At 30.4% G+C, this 22912-nt stretch overlaps 1 protein-coding gene across 1 annotated transcript in view; it reads left to right on the forward strand.

Moving 5' to 3' along the window:
* The window catches only part of LOC142317662 (uncharacterized), a 122646-nt gene that overhangs the window by 21937 nt on the left and 77797 nt on the right, over positions 1–22912 (forward strand). Inside the window, exons 5-6 of the mRNA XM_075354216.1 lie at positions 6066–6161; positions 13675–14403. Coding sequence (XP_075210331.1) covers positions 6066–6161; positions 13675–14403 — 825 coding nt within the window. The remainder of the gene's footprint in view (positions 1–6065; positions 6162–13674; positions 14404–22912) is intronic.

Here is a 22912-nt window from a genome sequence, read left to right on the forward strand (position 1 = left end):
ATCTAATAAGACCTTTTCAAATCCTTTACATTCATTATCAGATATTAAAATACTACAATTAACATTAGCATTTAGATACTTTGTGAACTCTGTCATGACTGATTAAAATTATTCATCAGATGTTAAAATTCTTTTATACAGGCCTACCAATTTAAACAGATCATCCTGCTCGAAATTTACCTGGTGGTTTATTAAATTGAAATTTTTATATTGATAAATATGTTATTTCTCAAAGTGCTCCAGTTTGTCTTTATTGTTGCTAGTTTAAGATTATTTACTAAATCTGTAATTTTATGTCAATTTGAAATCAGCTTGCCATATTTGAAAGATTTTTCTTTAGAGATTTATAAAGATATTTATAGAGATTTAATAAAGATTTTTATTTTTAAATTCTCGTAGATGTTCCTGAGAATCTTCCTTTAAATGATCTAGTTTTACCTATATACAAGGTGTGTTCAGAAAGTAACAAAAATTGTTGTTTTTTTGAAAGAATTTTATTTATTCATATACATTAATGTTATCCCCCTTCAAAATGGTCCCCATTAGATATGATACACTTATGCCAGTGCTTTTGCCAATCCCCAAAACACTTTTGGAACTCGATGTTTGGAATAGCATTTAGCTCTTTCAGCTATTCACGTTTAATCTCATCTATGCTTGTAAAACAACAGCCCTTAAAAGTTCTCTTTATTTTTGGGAATAGAAAAAAGTCACATGTGGCCATGTATGGCGAATATGGCAGCTGGGGTATCATTACAGTGTTGCTTTTGGCTAAAAATTGACGAACAAGCAATGAAGTGTGAGCAGGCACAAAAGCCATTTTGTGGTACAAAAGCCATGAATTATTGCACCACAAATCTAGGCGATTTTTTTCGGATTGCCTTACGCAATTGGTGTTCAACTTGTAGGTAATACTACTTATTGATCGCTTGACCTTGTGGCAAGAACTCATGATGCACTATGCCATTAAAATTGAAGAACACGGTGAGCAAAACCTTCACATTCAACCATACTTGTCGAGCTTTTTTCGGGTCTCTGTGATCTAGAATGCCTCCATCACCTGTTATGACACGTTTCAGTAGTTCTGCATCGTTGTTGACCTCATTTAGCGAGTCCTGAGCAACTTCCATTAGCTGCTGTTTTTGTTCAAAATTCAACAATTTTGGAACAAATTTTTCCGTCACATGTTTCATACCCAAAACATCCGAAAAAATTTCATGGCATGAGCTAATCGATATCCCATCATCATCAGCGACTTTTCTGATTCTGATTCGGCAATCATCATAATCATTTCTTTCACTTTTTCCACGTTTTCATTGGTCATTGATATGCTGTAGTCGTTGATGACACTCGTCATCTTCAATGTCTTCACAACCTTCTTGGAAACGCTTGCTTTACTCAGCCGACTCACCAAAAGCAATATTTAACATTTTTAAAAGATTGCTACACTTTATTCCATTCTTATAGCAAAATTTATTGCAAATTCTCTGATCCATTATTTATACAAATAAAAAGTCACCGATCATAACAAAACACGTGTTATCCTTTTGACAGTTGACAACAGACTAAACATCCAATATGGCTAAAAATGTACATATACTTTTCAGACTTGTTTACCAATACAACAATAAAAAATCTCATGAAATTTCAAAATTCTCGTTACTTTTTTGAACCCACCTCCTATATGGCATTACAGTCTATACATTTAATTTTATATATGCTACTTAAGTTAAATTTTTCAAACATATAATGTTATAATTAAAGAATTTGCCGAAATATTTAATGGTCTATATGCAATTGTTTATTGTTGTTTATTATAAACATTCTCTATTTTATTTGCGTTTTTGTTTATATAATTGTACAAGATATAATTTTTAGAACCATTCACTAGAATAAGGGTAATGTTTTTGTTATTATATTTCTTCTTTAAATATCACCTGTAAATGTTAACAGTTCTATATGTCATACCAAAATAAGTGTTTCTCTTATATGAAAATGGGTTATTTGAACTTTTTATAAATGGTTATATTATTGTTAGTAGGTTTTGTATATATGCTTGTTGCAATTTCATTATTGTTATTAATTTTTATGTTTATATCAAAAAATTGTATGGTCCTGTCATTGTCTGCTACCATAGTAGATTTGAGTTTATTATTAAATAAATTTAGCGTATTTAATATTACATGATGTTCTAATTTTATGTTAGAGTTAAAAATTGCAAGTATGTCATCCACATATTTCACCCATAAAAGAATGTTATGTGTGTATAATATACCATGTATAATGATTCTCTCATAATTATGTAGATAAATATCCGATATAATGGAAGAAAGTGACATACATATGGAAACAATCCTCTTGCGAATAATATCTATTATTGAACTCAAAATAATTTTGTTGGCATATATTCCTAATGATAATGATGATTGTGTAAACAAAATCTGTTTCATTTTCAATTAATTTATTTTTTATTTTATGTATTGTTTGCTCTAATTAGATGCTTGGATACATATTAGTTTTGTCATAAGACAAAATTATAATATAATATAATATAATCTTTATAATATAATATAATCTTATTATATTTTTTTTTAATGTTCAGCCTGTGTAATTTATATTTATATGGTAAATTTAATTTTAATCTAAGTATTTTATCTACTATTTTTAAAATGAAATATGCCGGAGCATTTTTTTAAAGTTTATCAATGGTGTAAATGGTATTCTGGTTTTTGTATTTTTGGTAAACCAGATAATGCAGGAGCTTTTGGATAGAATGGATAAATTCTGCTGTGGTATGTTAGTTATAGTTGGAAAAACCGTATACTTGTTTATTATTGTTTCTACAGTTTTTAAATATTTATTCATAGGGTCTCAAATCCATGTGAATGGTTCTTATTTCTGTGACTGTGAATTTTCTTATTCCAGAAAATGGTTCTAAAAATTATGATAAAAAATATACTTTATACAACTAAAAATAAAAACACAAATAAAATTGTGAATACTTATAATAAAGGACAATATATAATTGGACAATATGTAAACCAGAAAATAATATTTTTGAAAAACTCTTCAACTATAACACTAATTAATTATATGTTTGACAAATTTAACTTAAGTGGCATATATAAAATTAATTGCACAAACTGTGATACCATATATATATATATATATATATATACTAGAGGACCCGACAGACGTTGTCCGGACATGGCATTATTCTGTAATAAATGTGCACAACACATAAATAGAAGTAACTTATTTAAGTTAAAATTAACAGGAATTTGGACGAAATTTCATTAATATGACTATTATCAGTTTGTGATGGTTGTATTATTATAATGGGTTTATTGATTAATTATGTTAGTATTTATTTATTGATTAACCATACTACATTAATATTTATTTTCAATAAATATTGAGTTGTCTGACGAAAATTGAATTAAAAAATCAAAACGTCGTAAAATTAATAATTAGTAATTAATAATTAATTAAAATTAATTTCTAATTTTCACTTAAGATCATTTTAAAAAAGTACCTCCTGCATTTTTTTTTTATTTAATAATTTTGAAGTTTCATAACCATGTGATAGCTTAATTAATCAATTAATAAAAAAATTAAAGCACTGTAAAGAAAATCAACGTAGTTAAATTTTAGTAGACATTTTTCTCATTCTTTATTTTAACATCTATTTTACCAAATTATAGATAATTGTAAATTAAAAACCATTTTAGAAAATTTTTTATAAAATTAAAGCTACAAAAATTATAACTTCAATTTTTTAAATATATTTTAAACTATATTTATTTTACAAACTGACATTTTTATTTTCAAAGAGACGTTCAATACTTCTTCATAAGTTGCATAGAATCAAATGAGAACTGACATTTTAAATTTGTAGGCTAAGTTGATTGTTATTGAATGCACAATAATGATGTGTATACATCATTAAAATTCATGAAAAATCATGTAAAATACTCACTTCAATACTGTATCTTACAAATTTGCACAATGTATATTTTTTAATTATACTTTAAAACATTATCTCAATAAAAAATAATATAACATTCTTAATAAGCGCGCAATTCTAGCACGCTCGGCAATGCTTAGCTATTGCTAGATTTGCGTATACATACAGATTAAATGAACACAATTGAAAGTTTCATAAAACCTTAAAAAAAAACAGAACATTAGGAACTTCACAAAATTTAACCTTTCACAGAATGTAAATAAATCCAGATTGCAAAACAACAGCATTACCTATCAGATAAAATTCACACCACTAATCACAGTATTCAGTGGAAAATAATTTTTTAATGAAAAGGGTTGTGGCTGCAAAATCATTACAATTAATACTGAACATTAAGAAACTTACAAAAAATTACAGAACTTCATAAAATTTAACCTTTCACTTTATAAAAGTCAGAATGTAAATAAATCCAATTGTCAGAACAGCACTACCTATCGGATTTAATTCAAACTACTCTCTAAACACAGTAGTCCGTTAAAAATACAAATTGTAATGTAATAACAATATTAAGCTACGACGCAAGTAACTGATATGCAAAAAAACAACAAAATAAAAAAATTTCCTAGAATCTGATTGCAGCACCAACTACCGGTTCTGACTGATATGACAAAAATTAAAAAAAATTCTAAAATTCGCAGCGCTGCTACCAGATCCAATTGTGAATCTTAACCATCCCAAGCTCAACAACAACACAGAAATAAATTAATTAATTTAAAAAAAAAAAACACTTTCTATCAGATCAAATTCTGAATCCAAACCATTCTCGAATCAACTTAATCACACACAAAATTTCATCAGTCAGTCCAGCCGATTAGGAGGAGTTCAGTTTCATACACACGCACAGAAGAAATATATATATATATAAAGATATATATAGGCAAAACTGATAATCATTTAAAGCAAGATCATTGGAACATCTAAGACCATTTAAAAATAAAAATAAATTTTTTTCAAATATGACACATCATTTGATTTCAAATGGACATAAAATTACTGATTTAGTAAATAATTAAAAAAAAAATCAAATGTTATTTTGTTAACAATAAAAGACTTAATATTTTAACCAATAACATACATTTTGATAAAACTTATATTTATGCAGATATAACAGATTGAAAAATAAAAATGGTCGCCATTTTGTAATTTGCAAAGGTGAAGTCCTGATTTTTTTGCTAATTTACAAAGACGCTTACAAAATATTAATGTGATTCCTCAACCCGAACTTGAGATATAAAATTACATAAAAATAACAAAATGGCGGACAGGTAGAGAACGAAGGAGAAATTACAATTTTTCCTAAGGATATTTTTTATTTTACAAGTAGAATCCGAAAAAGTATAGCCTGCCATTTTAAAAACATCCTCTGTGTGTGTGTGTGTGTGTGTGTGTGTGTATACATATAAATTGGTAAAGTTAAGTAGATTTTGACTGGTGTTTTTTTTTAATGAGATGTGCAAGCATAGACTGCTGTGATCATTTAGCCAGAATGGAAGTTTTTAGCGTATGAAAAATGCCATGTCTGACCAGGATTTGAACCCAGGACCTTCAGATAAAAGGCTGAGATGCTACCACTCACGCCATGGACATTATTGTCATTCTGATCATTGTTCACTAAACCATATTCTACCTCTTTGTAATGATTGAACTATTCATAGTAATACAGTCAGCATCTTATAGTCTTCCCTAAATGATTGCTGAAGCATTTTAAATGTCTGTAAAATTTTCACAGAGTTGAAGCAAAACTTAACAGAAACATGTTATTCTTCAAGATAATTTTTATTTTCGCATAAGAGGTTAGTATACATGTATAAAGTCACCTGTTTTATCTCGAAATGTAACAATGGTAATGTGATGCAATAAACAACGTTGTATTTTCAAAAATTGCTATTAACCAGTTCTTGTTAAAAAAACTCTGTGCACTGGTTAATATGCTATGCAAAAGATGGTATTTTTAACACATCTCATATAAAGTTAGTTTCAAATATTTTATTTTGTTTCAGAGCAAGATTTTTTATCATTATTTATTTATTTATTCCAGGAAATTGAAGAATCATTGGTGAATGATGATTCATTAAACCGTCAGTTTGCAATAGAAACTGGTAATTCATTTGTATTATCAGCTAAAGCAGACAATGTAAGTGGTACACTAGTTACTAAATTATACTGATTTTAACCTACCTCATTTTAATGATTTCATCTTTGTTCAAACATGAAATTAAAATCAGAAATTTTCTTTTCTTGATGAGGTTAAATAACAATATTCTAAAACAGTACAGACTCAAATTATCAAGCAAAAATTGTGTGGGTATTTGTGCAGTTTCTTAATGAAAAATTGAAAAAATTAAATCCAGAATTGTATTTTGAATAGTTTCCTAGAAAAGTTTCTAAAACCCTAAAAATTTAATTTAATTTAATCGTTAATAACCAAATAACACTTTAATACAATATTGTAGTGAATCTAATTTTGAGAAAAATTGATTTATGTAATTAAGCAATAAAAACTGGATAAAACTTTTAAAAATCTATTTTTATTGAAAATAAGACAACCAAATTCTGAAAACATTGCACTTCAAATGATGAGTTAAAATATAGGACTACTTCTCTCAAAATAACTGTTAGGAAATGATCTACTCCCAGATAAAGTTCAATTGAATTTATTAAATAATGCTTTATTTTTATGGTATAAAAACAACATATGAATAACGTGGTAATCATACTGTATGAAGTATAATGTCTTAATTGAACACTGGACGTACACATCTCCTCGGCAGCTCGACTTGAAGCTGACTGACTCGCAATGCAATCCTCACCACAAGCACACATCCAACCAAAACATATGTTTTCTCTACAGCCATAACTTTATAACAAAACTAAATTATTTAATGTACCATTTAATTAACTTTCAGTAATAATATTACATTATTAAGGATTTTACTGCAATTTATGAGTGAGATTGCCTTATTCAACACTTTTTGTCTGTTTTTTTTTTTTTGGGTGGCAAACTTGATTCTTTGTAAAGGTTAATTTTCATTTTGAGCATACATTAATGGTTTCATGGTATCCTTATATGAAGAAATCCAAAGGCTGTAAATCGGATAAACTGGCTTTACCCATCCTACTGTTACCGAGATAATACTGTAAAAAAAAGAAAATTTTCATACATTTTCTAACTTCACTCTAAACATATTGTGCATTAATAAATTAATTATTAAATAACTGTTTTTGATTAAAACTGAAATTTGTTTATTCAATGTTTTTAAAGAAGGTAAATTTCTTAAATTTTCCCACAATTATTAATTGTATTGAAAAAGTAATAAACAGGTAAGGAAAAAATATATAATTTAAATATCACAAATGTCTCTACAATATCTTGTAATCAAATTTCAAGTTACGAGGCATATTCATGTACTAAGGGCCGTATTGTCATGGTCATTAAAAAAATTAACTCTTGAGAAAAGGTTTTTACTTACAGTTTTAGTTAACTACATATCTACTTCTTTTCCACATAATCGTCATTCAGTTCTAAGCACTTTTTATAACACTGCATCAGTTTCTTTAACCCCTCTGCATAGAAATTCACTGCCTGGGAATCGAACAGTTGACAACAGCAGTCTTGAGTTCCTCGTCGTTTTCGAAACCACTTTTTCAAATGCAAGGAGAGGAAATAGTTGATAGGTGCAAGGTTGGGACTATATAGAGGGTGGTCAAAACGTTCCGAATGAAAATCTTGTATCTTCTTGGTACAGGCAGCAGTGTTAGGACACGCATTGTCATGAAGGAGGATTACAACAGTTTCCCACATTATTGATTTTAGATCACACGTATCGTTTTGGTGAGTGTTTCACAGTACATGTCAGCTGTAACTGTTGATCCATGTTCCATGAAATCAACCAAAATTTTCATCCCATAAAACAGTAGCCAGCATTTTTCAAATCAGGTACAGAGATTGCTTAAACTTTTTTGATTTTGGGAAACTTGAATGGTGCCACTGTAGTGACTGATGTTTCTATTTTGTGTTGGACTAGCATATCCACGTCTCGTCGCCTGTAACAATGTGGGAAAACAAATCATCTCCATCTTGTCAATTTTGGTCCAAAAACATTTGTCCCCTGCACATTCTTTGCTCTTTGTGTAGGTCTTGAGCATTTTTGGTACGCACCTTGCACACAATTTGTATATTTGAGCTTTTCTGTGACAATCGTGTAGATAGAGGTGTATCCAACATGTGGAAATTCATCAGCCAAAGCACTAATCGGCAATTGCCGATCTCATAGCAGTTTTCAGTTCACTTTTTCAACAATTTTATCAGTCTGAATACTGGGCCTGCCACTCCACTCTTCGTCATGCACATTTGTGCGGCCATTTTTAAAGTCTCAACACTATCGTCTTACCTTTCCTTCACTCATTACTCTAGGTCCACACACTAGGCACAACTCCTGATGAATTTCATCAGCTGAAGATCCTTTTGCACACAAAAATCTAATTACAGCACGCACTTCACAAATGACGGGAGAATTGATTGTTGCGGACATTGCGATTTGCATTCATCGGCAGACAAATGACTACTGAATCAAATCAACAACTGCAGTATTTTCATAAATGGTCTATAGATGCATAAATGACCCTCCATGCATGAAACTGTGTTCAGACCCACTAATATTTAAATATAGGTCGACTACCCTTTCTTTATGAATGTGCCTCGTATTTTGGAAACACTGTTCTGAGATGCGTTGTAAGTGATAATTAAAATTCATTACCTTCATCGTGCTTTTTAAAATACTTATTAAAATAAGTTTACCACACCCATAACATATTATATATTTTCACTAACTATTAAATTATAATAGAATTAGTAAAACAGCTTTAAATTTGTGTTTCTATCACCTCAACCTGTAGATGGATTTTATTAAATTTAACACCAATCCCATGAATATTGAGGGCATTCTACAAAATTTAAATGTTAACTTCATCAATCTATTCCAAGATTAACTAAAATATACCAACACGTATGTGTTGGTATATTTTAGACACTCACAAGCATGTGAGCATGTGTTGTTTTTTTACTCACCTTTAGTGTTAAATTTTCAGAATTTACTTGTCCTGATTGGTTTTCATTAAAATGGGCTTTATAAGGTAAGGTTTATTTGGTTTTTATTGACTTAAATCATATAATTTTTCTTAGAATTCCATTCTCTACTAATTTTTTCTTAGTTTTATCCCATTATTCAATTTAACGAATTAAATTTATACTGAATCTATAAAGGAGTGGTTTTCAACTCTCATTTTTTGGGTTTTTCAAAAAGTTTCATGGACGCTTTTCATGATGCAATTCTGAAACTCATTTTTTCCAGTTTTTGAAAAGATTGCATATAAAATCACTAAGTTTGCTGAATAATTTATGCCCATGGAATTTTAGCAAGTCCTAAACTTTCTAGCAGAGATACGGCCAAAATCTTTTGCTAGCCATAATTTAAAAATAAATTGTTTTATTGAGAGAGAATACTCATTTAAAGTGTTGCAAAACATTATTGAAATATTCTGTATGCCCCATTTTTCTTTTTTAGTGGTATTGAATATTATAATTATTAGCCAATAATAAAAGCAAGCTGCATACAGTGAAAATGAACATAGTATTGTTTTTCTTAAGTGATTTGCAAGAGCTGATTTTACCTTATTTTTATTCACATCTTTCAATTTCTAGAAGTTTTCTACCTCTTACTACACCATCAGATTGTAAAGGATGCAGTTTGATGTAATATGTTTATAATTGCATGCACAATTTCAGCTGTCAAAAGCAAACAATTGTTAATATTCAAAACTTATAGCGGTCATATTTTTTGTAATTAGTAGAAGTAATTTTAAATATATTAATAAACCATATTTTTGTCTAAATAAATGATCACAAAGTACATTAGAACTTCTCCAGTAAGAGTCCGCAAAACTGGATGGCATGGCTAAGTCAACGAACGAACTATGTTTACAGATGACCTAACCTAAAAGTGAAATGAAAATGAAAAAAAAAATAAAATAAGCATGAAAACATTATATTTCAGTTCAATTAGATTTTTAATAAAAAATACTTTTAAAAAATACCTCAAATTTTGTTAGACAATGTTTTTTCTTCCATTTGATGAATTGCGGGACTCGAATGACACTTTTTTTTCAAAAAGGTGGGTTTATGAATCACACTGCTAGGTAGCAGTATTTGATAGGTAGCGTACAAAAACTTAGCAATGTGTTTGAAATAATAAAATTTAAAAGAATATGTACTACAGCTTGTTTTCTTAGTAAATGCTCTTATGTGAATAAAAGTACTGAAAATGAAACAATTTTTTTAATTCCCATCACTTCATTATAGATAATAGATAATAAACAATGTTTAAGCGTTTCATATAATATGCAAAAAATAGAAAAATTTGTTATAAAACTCTACCAGGCAGATTTCGTTGTTTAATAAATGAAATCGGGTCAGTAAGAGTTTTGTAACAAATTGTTCTATTTTTTGCTTATTATATAGAACACTTAAACATTGTTTACATATATTTAAAATGTATTTTTTTTTTAAACAAAATTCTAAATTAATAACAGATTTTGATAATAGAAATGTAATGTCTTACCTTTTTTGATATCAGTATTATTTTGTCATTGTAGTAATTTTTGTTTTTTGAGCAGAAGAAATGATATCTGGAAGACTGTTACTGTACGATATACAATTTCATTGTAATTTATTTTGGATTTTTTAATGTGTAGTTATTATTTAAATTTTAATTTTTTTTTAATCAGTTCATTTGCAATAATTTTTTATTGCAATTAAATATTTTTATTCAATTTAATATTTTTTATGGATACACTGAAAGAACTAACTAAAATCATAACTCTTCATGAACAAACTTTAATGTCTGAAGTCAAGTTGTAATACAATGTGGGGTTAGTTTAAAAGTTTCAATATCATTATTTACCTGAAAAAAGGGATCGGTTTTGTTTAATCATAAAAAAAGGAAGTGTGGCAGAAAACTCATTGTTCAGTCAGTGAAACATTCAGTAAAAAAAAATTTTCTGTTGAAAGTCTAGTTGTTTCGATCCAATCAAAGGAATATAATGAATACAGAAAATTATAGTTATTTTGAAAAACAAGAGTTCTGACTCTTGTAGAAAGCAAAATTTGAAAATTCCAATGAGATCTTTCTCCTTGATATTCTTTTAAAAAAAAAAGTTATTGTCATTTGTTAACTTTTTTACAAAATGAAACTCGCTTTTCTTTTTTCCTGAAGAGGAAATTTGCTCTTATCTCAATCCTATTAAGAATTTATATCAGAAAGACATACCATATATTAGAAGAAAATGAGAAACATAGACGGAATAACAAAGAAGAAAATGATTAACTCTTCATTCTTGTTGATGTTTTTGAAATTAAAAATTTAACAAAGAAGGTGTAAAATAAATTCAATTTATCACTTTCGGTTCAATTTTTGAACTGATTCAAAAAAAGTAAAATTAATGATAAAATATTAAGGTAGATTTTTTTTTGTAATAAAAATATTATGTATAACTAAGGTAACAAAAATTTATTGAAATTTAAAGTGTTTCCATTAATATTCAACACTTGTTTACCAGAAGGGAAAAAAATATTACTTTTATAACTTAATAAATTTTTTTTTTTTTTTTGTCTTCAGTCATTTGACTGGTTTGATGCAGCTCTCCAAGATTCCCTATCTAGTGCTAGTCGTTTCATTTCAGTATACCCTCTACATCCTACATCCCCAACAATTTGTTTTACATACTCCAAACGTGGCCTGCCTACACAATTTTTCCCTTCTACCTGTCCTTCCAATATTAAAGCGACTATTCCAGGATGCCTTAGTATGTGGCCTATAAGTCTGTCTCTTCTTTTAACTATATTTTTCCAAATGCTTCTTTCTTCATCTATTTGCCGCAATACCTCTTCATTTGTCACTTTATCCACCCATCTGATTTTTAACATTCTCCTATAGCACCACATTTCAAAAGCTTCTAATCTTTTCTTCTCAGATACTCCGATTGTCCAAGTTTCACTTCCATATAAAGCGAGACTCCAAACATACACTTTCAAAAATCTTTTCCTGACATTTAAATTCATTTTTGATGTAAACAAATTATGTTTCTTACTGAAGGCTCGTTTAGCTTGTGCTATTCGGCATTTTATATCGCTCCTGCTTCGTCCATCTTTAGTAATTTTACTTCCCAAATAACAAAATTCTTCTACCTCCATAATCTTTTCTCTTCCTATTTTCACATTCAGTGGTCCATCTTTGTTATTTCTACTACATTTCATTACTTTTGTTTTGTTCTTGTTTATTTTCATGCGATAGTTTTTGCGTAGGACTTCATCTATGCCGTTCATTGTTTCTTCTAAATCCTTTTTACTCTCGGCTAGAATTACTATATCATCAGCAAATCGTAGCATCTTTATCTTTTCACCTTGTACTGTTACTCCGAATCTAAATTGTTCTTTAACATCATTAACTGCTAGTTCCATGTAAAGATTAAAAAGTAACGGAGATAGGGAACATCCTTGTCGGACTCCCTTCCTTATTACGGCTTCTTTCTTATGTTCTTCAATTATTACTATTGCTGTTTGGTTCCTGTACATGTTAGCAATTGTTCTTCTATCTCTGTATTTGAACCCTAATTTTTTTAAAATGCTGAACATTTTATTCCAGTCTACGTTATCGAAAGCCTTTTCTAGGTCTATAAACGCCAAGTATGTTGGTTTGTTTTTCTTTAATCTTCCTTCTACTACTAATCTGAGGCCTAAAATTGCTTCCCTTGTCCCTATACTTTTCCTGAAACCAAATTGGTCTTCTCCTAACACTTCTTCCACTCTCCTCTCAATTCTTTTGTATAAAATTCTAGTTAAGATTTTTGATGCATGACTAGTTAAACTAATTGTTCTGTATTCTTCACATTTATCTGCCTCTGCTTTCTTTGGTATCATAACTATAACACTTTTTTTGAAGTCTGATGGAAATTCCCCATTTTCATAAATATTACACACCAGTTTGTATAATCTATCAATCGCTTCCTCACCTGCACTGCGCAGTAATTCTACAGGTATTCCGTCTATTCCAGGAGCCTTTCTGCCATTTATATCTTTTAATGCTCTCTTAAATTCAGATCTAAGTATTGTTTCTCCCATTTCATCCTCCTCAACTTCCTCTTCTTCCTCTATAACACCATTTTCTAATTCATTTCCTCCGTATAACTCTTCAATATATTCCACCCATCTATCGACTTTACCTTTCGTATTATATATTGGTGTACCATCTTTGTTTAACACATTATTACATTTTAATTTATGTACCCCAAAATTTTCCTTAACTTAATACTTAATTTCCTTAACGTAACTAATAAATTTATAACATAATATGTTAAGGAAATATTTCCCTTTTTTTGTACTAAATGTTAGTAAAATATTATTTGATTAACAAATTTCAGACTGAATGAAAGTTTGGCAAGATCACCCATTGGCGTTACTTGGGCTAATCATCTTCCACTCTGAAATCTTATGTAGTCTAATTTTTGTTATTACTTTCATGAAGTAGAGTGACCCTCATGTAGTTCTTTGTATCAAATTTTGAGAAACCGTATTAATAGATTTCATTTTCCAGGTTACAAATACAGAAAACATCAAGGAACATATTGTAAGTGACTGCATAATGTGTAAAAAACAGATAAGGAATTATTTACATGATAAAGTTATGAAAACAAAGTGTGATAGTTGTGAAATTTCATGCCGAGAAAGAACATTACAATTACAGTCAAACAGTAATATGAGATTAGAAAGTTTACGTGAAATTATCGATAGCGAAAATGAGCAGAAAGAAGACGATGAGGAGTTTTTATGTACATATTGTAATAAAATGTTCCAATGTAAACTTAGTTTAAGAAGACATGTTAACATTCACACTAAAGGGAAAAAGTATGTTTGTAACTGTTGTCAAAAATCATTTATTCAGAGCAGTCATTTGAAGCAACACCTTGTTATTCACACTTCAGAGAAATTGTATGTCTGTAATTTCTGTCAAAAGTCTTTTAATCGTAGTTCTAATTTATTACAACATCTTAATATACATACTAAAGAAAAAAGCTATACTTGTAATTTTTGTCAAAAAGCTTTTAATTACAGTTTCGATTTAAAGAGACATCTTAATAATCATACTAAAGAGAAAATGTATGTATGTGAATTTTGTCAAAGGTCTTTTAATTGCAATTCTAATTTAACAAAGCATCGAAATATTCACACCAAAGAGCAAACTTACGACTGTGTTGAATGTAAGAAATCTTTTTATTGGAAAAGTCATTTAACAAGACATATTAATAGTACTCATAAAAAAAATTAAAATGAGGGGCGGCTGAAATGTTATGCGTACTGGAAAAATGTGACACCAAAATTTCATACGAAGCAACAGGTGCTGAAATCTTGTAGTAGCATTCTTCTATTATTAACATTCCAAAAGTTGTTGACCCACATGCTTTCATTTTCTATCAGTCACCTTGTTAAGGAGTCAAGTATCTTCTATATTAATGTGTCTAAAACATCGTGCAGTAATTGAATTTTTAACTGCAGAAAAAGTAAACGCTAATGACATTCATCATCATTTAAAAGCCATTTGTGGTGTTGAAACTGCTGATCGAAGTACTGTGAGAAATGGGCAATAAAACTTTGTACATTAGAAGCCGGTGAATATTGAAGATGGTATTTATGTGGCAAAATCAGACCGAAGGTCCAAGATTTCTTGTCGGCAAGTCGTGAAGAGGACTTTTGAGTATATCTAGCGACATGGCCTGCAGTTTGTAATACTGTAGGCTTGTGTCTGTGTGGTTAGGAGAACCTATCTTCTTGGTTTGTCTGACTGCCAGTATCTGCTAGCTCATTTAGCGTTACCCAGGGTGCACCACGTGGAGGCGAACTAGGTTTACACCCCCAAGATGTGTAAAGCTAGTTCGCCTCACTCTTCAATGTTCATTTGAAGAGTCAAAGAAGGTCCTGATGGCCGACCTGGAGAAACTGGGAAGGTACTTCTGAAGATGGGGCCTCCAACCAAATGCTAGTAAAACAGAGGTGTTATGCTTCCATCTAAGTAAACAGTTCGCTGATAGGTAGCTTAAAGTTCTATTCAAGAATACATGACTTTCACAATAAGAGACCAAAATACCTAGGCGTGACACTTGATAGAACGCTTTCATTAAGGAGCACCTAATGAAAACTGCAGAGAAATTGAAAGCGAGAAATAACATTATACATAAGCTCTGTGGAACAACGTGGGGAGCATCGGCTTCCACTTTTCGGACGTCAGCTCTGAATTTCGGCTGCAGAATATTGTGTACCAGTGTGGCTTAACAGCCCTTATGATCATAGAATTGATGTTCAACTTAATAGAATGATTGCCGGGGTTATCAAGTCTATTCCTGTGGAATGGCTCCCAGTATTGAGTCACATACCACATCAAGGAACTCCCACACAGTCGTGACAATGCGGCTCTCGTCACATTGACTTGCTGCTTGTGAGTTGTCAATTTTCTCCTTGATCTCTAAGTTCCTGGCTGGAACTTAGGGGATGTGTGTCACATTCAACAATCCGTGGAGCCGATAATTCTTTGCTTAGCCGCACACATCATTTGCAACTGTCGAGGTTCTTGTGGAGTTGAAATTTTGATCTATTTGACACCCTCAATGCTCACCAGATTTGCTAACCTGCAATTTTCACTTTTTTCCACAATTAAATAGGGATATTAAGGTTGTTTGTTTACGTCATGGGTGAAGGAAAGCCACCAACATTCTTCATCAATGAAGTAAGAAAGTTACCACTGAAGAAATGTGTAGCTGTAAATAGTGATTTTGTAATTTACCACTGAAGAAATGTGTAGCTGTAAATAGTGATTTTTTAATTTTATGTGGCAAATAAAATGTATTTTTATGCCATGTTTGTTTTTCCTCGAGTGACTGTCTCTTCATTACGTTACGAGTTACGAACAACTGTGCGTTACATTTCAGCCAACCCTCATATAACGTAGCTTGATGTTTATATTTGTAGTAATTGATTTGTAAACAATCTCCTCCAATATTTTTATTTCCTAAAGTTTTGAGGTGGTTGGCCAGATTTCATCTTTGATGTATCTTTAATTCTTAATGTTTCTTGTTGTATTATTGTAATTAAATGAACTACGTAAGTAGATTAATAAAATATTTTGTTATTATTATTGCTTTTATAATAATACTTATATTACAAATCAATAATTTTTTTTTATTTTGTAATGTGCGGTACAACATTAAAAAACTAGCCTTGTATTGAATTTGAACTTTGTTTTATTATTGTATAAAGTAAGATTAATAAGTTAATCAGGTTCTTAATTTTTCGTAGGTTATTGTAAAGTTAGAAAGATTCATTTATTTTGCTTTATCAATAAATTACAGTAGATTTAATGAAATAGAACTTTCTTATGACTTGGAATGCCCTCTTTCTTTTCAAATTAAAAAATGTTCAGTTTTTAAAAAGTATTAGAAAAAGAAGAAAAATTTGTGTTATTAAATTTAAATAAAAAATAATTTAATCGTTTTCAAAGGAAGTGGGATTAATTCCTCAAATCTACTGAAGTGTGAGAAAAAAAATAAAAGTTAAACATAATTTATATTTTATTATTTTTTTAAAATAAATAATGAATCTTAATTTATAATTACAACTTTAAGAAAAAATTGTTTGTTTTTTCTCCAACCACTTTTCCAGATCTGTTGGGGTTGTGTGTCTGTCTGCGTGCATGTGTGTGTATGTAGATTAACAACTGTAATTACTGCTACTAGACTAGACACTGACCAGGCCAGACATGTATAGTGCAATGTAAATATAAATGTAAACATGCAATCTTGAACAGATTTGGGTCAACCACTCCTGAGATGTATGGTTAATTGAAACCAAACTACCAAAGAACATTTGTATCCACAATCTAGCATTCAAATCCATATAAAAACAACTGCCTTTAAATGAACTCTACCCTCAGTACTTCCAACTTTGAAAAGCAGCAGCTGATTTTGCAATGACAAGTTAAATTGCAAGACTGATCAGGCAGGTTAAAAAAAAATCAGTTTGACGAATTTTGATTTAATAAAAATAAAATGGATAATTGAAGAATGAAGTAGTCAAATTTCAGGATGGATAAGTTGTGTGTAAGGATCAAAAGAAATAGATTGAGGTGACTTGGACTTGTAATAAGAATGGAAAATCAGAGGGGTGACAAAAAAAGAGTGTATGGAACTGCAGTAGGAGAAGCATCTGAGAGGAAGGCCACACAAAAGATGGATTGATAAGGTGAAGGAAGATATAGGAGAGAGAGTTGAAGATGTACCATGCCGTTGATGTTGCAAGAGGAAGTATGGAAGGAGAGAGAGAAATAGAGGTTGTTCTGGAGAGGCCCTACCCAGCTTGTAGTTGGATAAGGGGAGGAAGAAGGATAAAATGGATAACTTATCTTGTACTCAGATCAAATTCTTTTTATTAAAAATAACATGCTTTTTACATTATATATTTTTTAATATTTAAATATGTTATATAATGCAAAATATATTTTATTCTATCATTTTAGAGTGGAATGGAAAAGTCCTGTCGGCCTCACTAACTTCCTTACATGATAGTTGGGATCCACTATCAACTTTATGACTTCATTGCCGGGGTTCAACCGGCTGGACAAAGAGCCAGGAATTTGGAGGACTAGTGAAGATATTAAAAATGAAACTGTCGTGTTTGAAATAGAAATTGCATAGTATAAATAGGAACGGGGGAGAAATAAATCTGTTAAACCTATAAAATCTCCTCTTTCAGGCGATGTAAATACTGATCGAGAACCAAGATAAAATATAACATTAAACTCTTAATTGATTACTCAAAAGTCCAAAAATCCAACAAAACGCCAGAACAAGGAGTGGCACACTTCAAACTCACCACGTACAAAAAAAGCAAAAACGAGTAAATCAAAACCATGTTAATATGTTTCTTCGATAGTAATGGGATTGTCCATAAGGAGTTTCTTCCTACAGGACAGACAGTAAATCAATATGTTTACCGAGAAATTCTTGAAAGACTGCGGAAAAGAGTTGCCCGTATGAGACCAGCCATCAAAGACAACTGGATGCTGCATCATGACAATGCACCTTGTCACACTGTACTATCAATTAAAGAGTTTTGGACAAAGTAAAACCATTCCTGTAGTTCCTCAACCACCTTATTCACCTGACTTGAGCCCTGCGACATTTTCCTCTTCCCGACTTTAAAAACACCTCAAAGGACACAATTTTGAAACAGTAGAAAACAAAAAAAAAATGTAACTGATCATCTGAAGAATATTCTGGTTTCTGAGTTCCAACAATGAGGAGTGGGAAAATCATTTGAAGCGCTGCATGGCTTCCCAAGGGAACTATTTTAAAGGTGGTCCGATGTATAATTGGATTATAAATAAAAAATTTTTCTGAACTAGTCTCATTACTTTATTTACAGACCTCGTATATCAATCTATAAGATTCTTGTTTATAGAATGCAACAGTAAATAAAGTCTGTAAGGTTTCATTTTAGCTGGCTTTTCCTCCAGATTAATTTTGTATAATTTCATTTCAACTGTGATTTTATTTGAATAATATTTTAATTTTCAATCAAAAAGGGTAAGTCAATATTTTTTGAATAAAATTATTTCAAATAGGATTTGAAGTTCTTAAATTTAACTCCTGAGTTTATTAACAGATTTTCAAAATTTCAAGTTAGAGTTGTAATAAACTGTTGCGTAGTTAAATTTTCAAAATTACATTGTTTTTACTTTTTTTTTGTACTGGAGAGAAAGAAAGAGATTATGATTAATTTTATTGCTATCTAAATATGTTTTAATGTGCTTTTCATATACAATTTAATGCCTTATCTTGTCAAAAGGTTATAACATTAAGAATAACATTTTTTTAAACACAAATATCTCAATAATTATTAAACTTATTTTCAGCATTCAACAATTTTTAAAGCCTTTAAAATTTGTGTTACTTAATCTAATGTTTCCTTTTTTTAAGTTTTAATCCGCTTTATCAGATTTTTCATTATGACAAAAAACATTATTCTACTCAGATAAAAATATTATAAATGTAAATTTTTATTTTCATATTAATGTAAAGTGTCAGTCGTTGAACGTTTTTTAGAAAATCAGGATCAGTTTCAATTCACCCTAGAAGATCGCGGCACACTTCCACTCTGTTTTTCTGTTCAACCATGAGGCTTTTTGGGACCAATTTTGCACAAACTGTTTTCACATTCATTTCATTTGTCAAAATTTGATGGACTGTGACATGGTTCAAATTCATTTGTTCTGTAATCATTCTGACTGTTAATTGCCTATCATACCATATAAAGTCTGATTTGCTCAACATTGTCGTCACTTTTTGACGTTAATGGTTTTCCAGACCATGGATTGTCTGCAACTGATTCCCAGCCATTTGAAAATGCTTTAAACCACCTAAAAACCTGGGCTTGTGACAGATCTTGATCTCCATTTGCCTTTTTCAATTTTGAAAAAGTTTCAGTAGTATTCTCACAGAGTTAACACAAAACTCGATTGCACAACGTTGCTCATAATTAGTATCACTCAATTTTGTAACATAACAAAAACTCATTTCACGAAAAGTTTGTTTATGTCTCACGTGGCAACAATAGACTAAAATTGTTAATACCTAATATAAATCAGCTGTTCATATAACCACATGTTTACTAGTAACTACAGTGTTGCCACTTTGACTGTCAAAAAACTAGTCTCTACTTTATTTACAGACCTCGTGTATTTAGAAAATTAAAAATTTTAACTTAACTTTGTGTTTATGAATATGCTATCTTTGTCGAAAAATAATATTCACATATTCGTAAAAAAAAATAAACTATATCCACCTCTACAAAACCAGTTTTTGTGTAATTTAGTACAACACTTCGGCTTACAAGGAAGTGCCTTATTATACTTCCTTTGTCATTTTTAATAAATTATCTAAAGAGTCTTCCCTCCAATTTGTTTAAATGTAATTAATAAATTTTCTTTTACACAAACATTACTTTGTCAATGAATTGTTAAATAATACTGATCAAACAATTTAAAAAAAAATAATTTTCTGTATTTCCATTCAACATGTACATAAAAATATGTATTTGAATATTTTTCATTAATGGCTTCCAAATTGTGATTTTGTTTTTTAGCTATTCCCTAGGTTTTTCTGCGGTTTCCCTTGAGCCATCCAGAAAAATGTTTGGGCAGCTTCTTTTTTTTTTGTCTGTAGAATTGTATCTACCTGTTCCTGATATGATCTATATAGAATGCATTATTTTGGAATGATCAGAAGAAAAGATTTAGCACCATAAAATATCTAATCTTTTACTCTCTTCTCTATCATTAGTATCATCAAAGTATAAACAAATAAAAAAACAAACATCTCTCACAAGTCGGTTAAAGAAAATGTAGCTAAAATTAACATGAAAAGTTATATAAGTACCAGTAATAAAAAAGGCCAATCAAAACATGCACTTCAACTTTTGTTTGGATCCCTTGCTTCATGGTCACAGTTAAAAATTATTTTTTGGATGTATATTTATATTATTTGTGATCAAAAAAAAAATTGGAAAAAAGCAAATAATTTAGTATCAGCTAGTCTGAAAATACAGCAGTCCTGGAAGGTGTGAGATTACATCATGCTTCAAATTTTTTCATGCTATGAAAAAATCATACCTTGCGTAAGTGTTAGCTGCCAACAAGTAATTGAATTGGTTCATGTACAATTCAGCATTTAGTTGTGTGCAAAAAGAATGCAATGCATCATTTTATAATGAGAACTGAACAACTATATTCTGATAGTTACCGAACAGTTACTAGCAAGAAATTTTTTTATAAAAGATATATTCAAATGAAAATTTTTCAGCAAAGCAGAAAAAAGAGTAGCACTAGATTTTAGAAGAACTTTGTGGATCTACTCGTATGGAACCAGATAATTATGCCCCTGTAGATTTGTAACAATAAAGATCTACAATCAAGTGTCTATTGTTATAATTCTAGAGGATTTAAAAAACATTTGCAAAAGAGGTTTTAAAAGATGCAATAATGAAGAGAGACATTTCACTCCAGCTCATCTGCAGCGGCCAAAAAGCAAAAGTTGCATATAATTATGGAAGACTGAATAGTAAAAAACTCCAAGAAAAACAATGATAGTATAGACAAGGAAGAAGACAGTGTGACTGTAATGGATATACTAACAACCACAAATTTTCCACTTACAACTGAAAATCAGGATTGAAGTTTTTTATAGAATTTCAAAAGAAAAATGCTAGGTAAAATCAACAGGGATGACCCATTCCCTTCAAGATTCTATTAATCAATTTATGGTTACAAGCCAGACATCCAACTTGTTCTAATTTCAGACATTATAATCATATGATGTAACATGACTGTGCTCAATTTTTTAAAGGAATATAAGCCTAGCTGCAAAAGTATACAAATCATCTGTAAACCCAAACTGACAGTATCTACACATACTCCATAATTGCTGTTATTCTTGGACCAAGTTTTACAAGAGATTGGGTGGATGTAGAAACATTTCTAGATGCTGAAAACTCCAGGATGCAAACTGCATTCATATCAGCGATTATTTATCACAGAACAGGAAATAATATTATTAGTGATCAAACATGATGCCTGGGAATACCCTTTTTCAGTTGATTATATACAAGTATTGAAATTGCCAATGGGTCCTACTAGAATTAGTGGACGTTTGCAGAATGGGTAATTCAGAAGAATTTGAGCAGATATAATTAAAACTAATAAATAAAGTGTGCAGAGTTTGTGGATTCCTTCTTCATAAAAGGTTTGAGGATGTGTTGTCACAAACCAGTTGCACATGAACTTCTCTATTTTGTTGTCACTTTGGAATTGATGCCCAAAAAAAAGAAGAAATTGCCAAAGGATAAATCTGAATTGTATGGCAGGGATATTCTAAGGTTTCCAAGTAAATTTCACCCTTTGTTTCTTTTTTTCCTGTTTAGCCTCCGGGAATTACCATTCGGGTATTACTTCTGAGGATGATATGCGAGTGTAAATAAAGTTTAGTCTTGTACAGTCTCAGTTCAACCATTCCTGAGATGTTTGATAAATTGAAACCCAACCACCAAAGAACATCGGTATCCACAATCTAGTATTCAAATCCATATAAAAGTAACTGCCTTTACTAGGACTTGAACGCTGGAACCCTCGACTTCCAAATCAGCTAATTTGGGAAGACGCATTCACCACTAGACCAACCCAGTGGGTAAGTAAATTTCACCCGGTTTATTCCAAGTGCTAACAGCTGTGCGAGACCTGGCATTGTTGTGGAGGACAGTTACGTCTCTATGGATTTCAATGCCTTTTGTTCCTGTAGGCTTTCACTTTGTCCAAGAGCTGGTGGTAGTACACATCATTCACAATGCAACATTTGAGGAGAAAATCAGTGAACAATACACTTTTCCAGTCCCAAGTCCCAAAAAACAGCTATAAGAAATTTTTCAGCTGACAAGAGATTTTCACCTTTACAGGACTAGGTTCTCCACTGCATATGAGCTGAATTTGCGAGTGTAATAATGGACCCATATTTTGTCATATGCAACTATTTGATGCAAAAAGTTATTTTCCTCTCGTTGAAATCAGTTCAGGATTCTTTGACAAATTTCCTGTTTGTGATTATTTGTCAAATGTATTGGAATCCGCTTTGTACAGACTGTGAAATACAAGATGATTTATGATAATGGAATGGGTATTTGACTGATACCCACTTCCATCGCATAATATGCATTATGCAATAATACATTGCATAATT

This window comes from Lycorma delicatula, chromosome 1 (assembly GCF_047948215.1).
Source record: "Lycorma delicatula isolate Av1 chromosome 1, ASM4794821v1, whole genome shotgun sequence".
Classification (NCBI taxonomy): domain Eukaryota; kingdom Metazoa; phylum Arthropoda; class Insecta; order Hemiptera; family Fulgoridae; genus Lycorma; species Lycorma delicatula.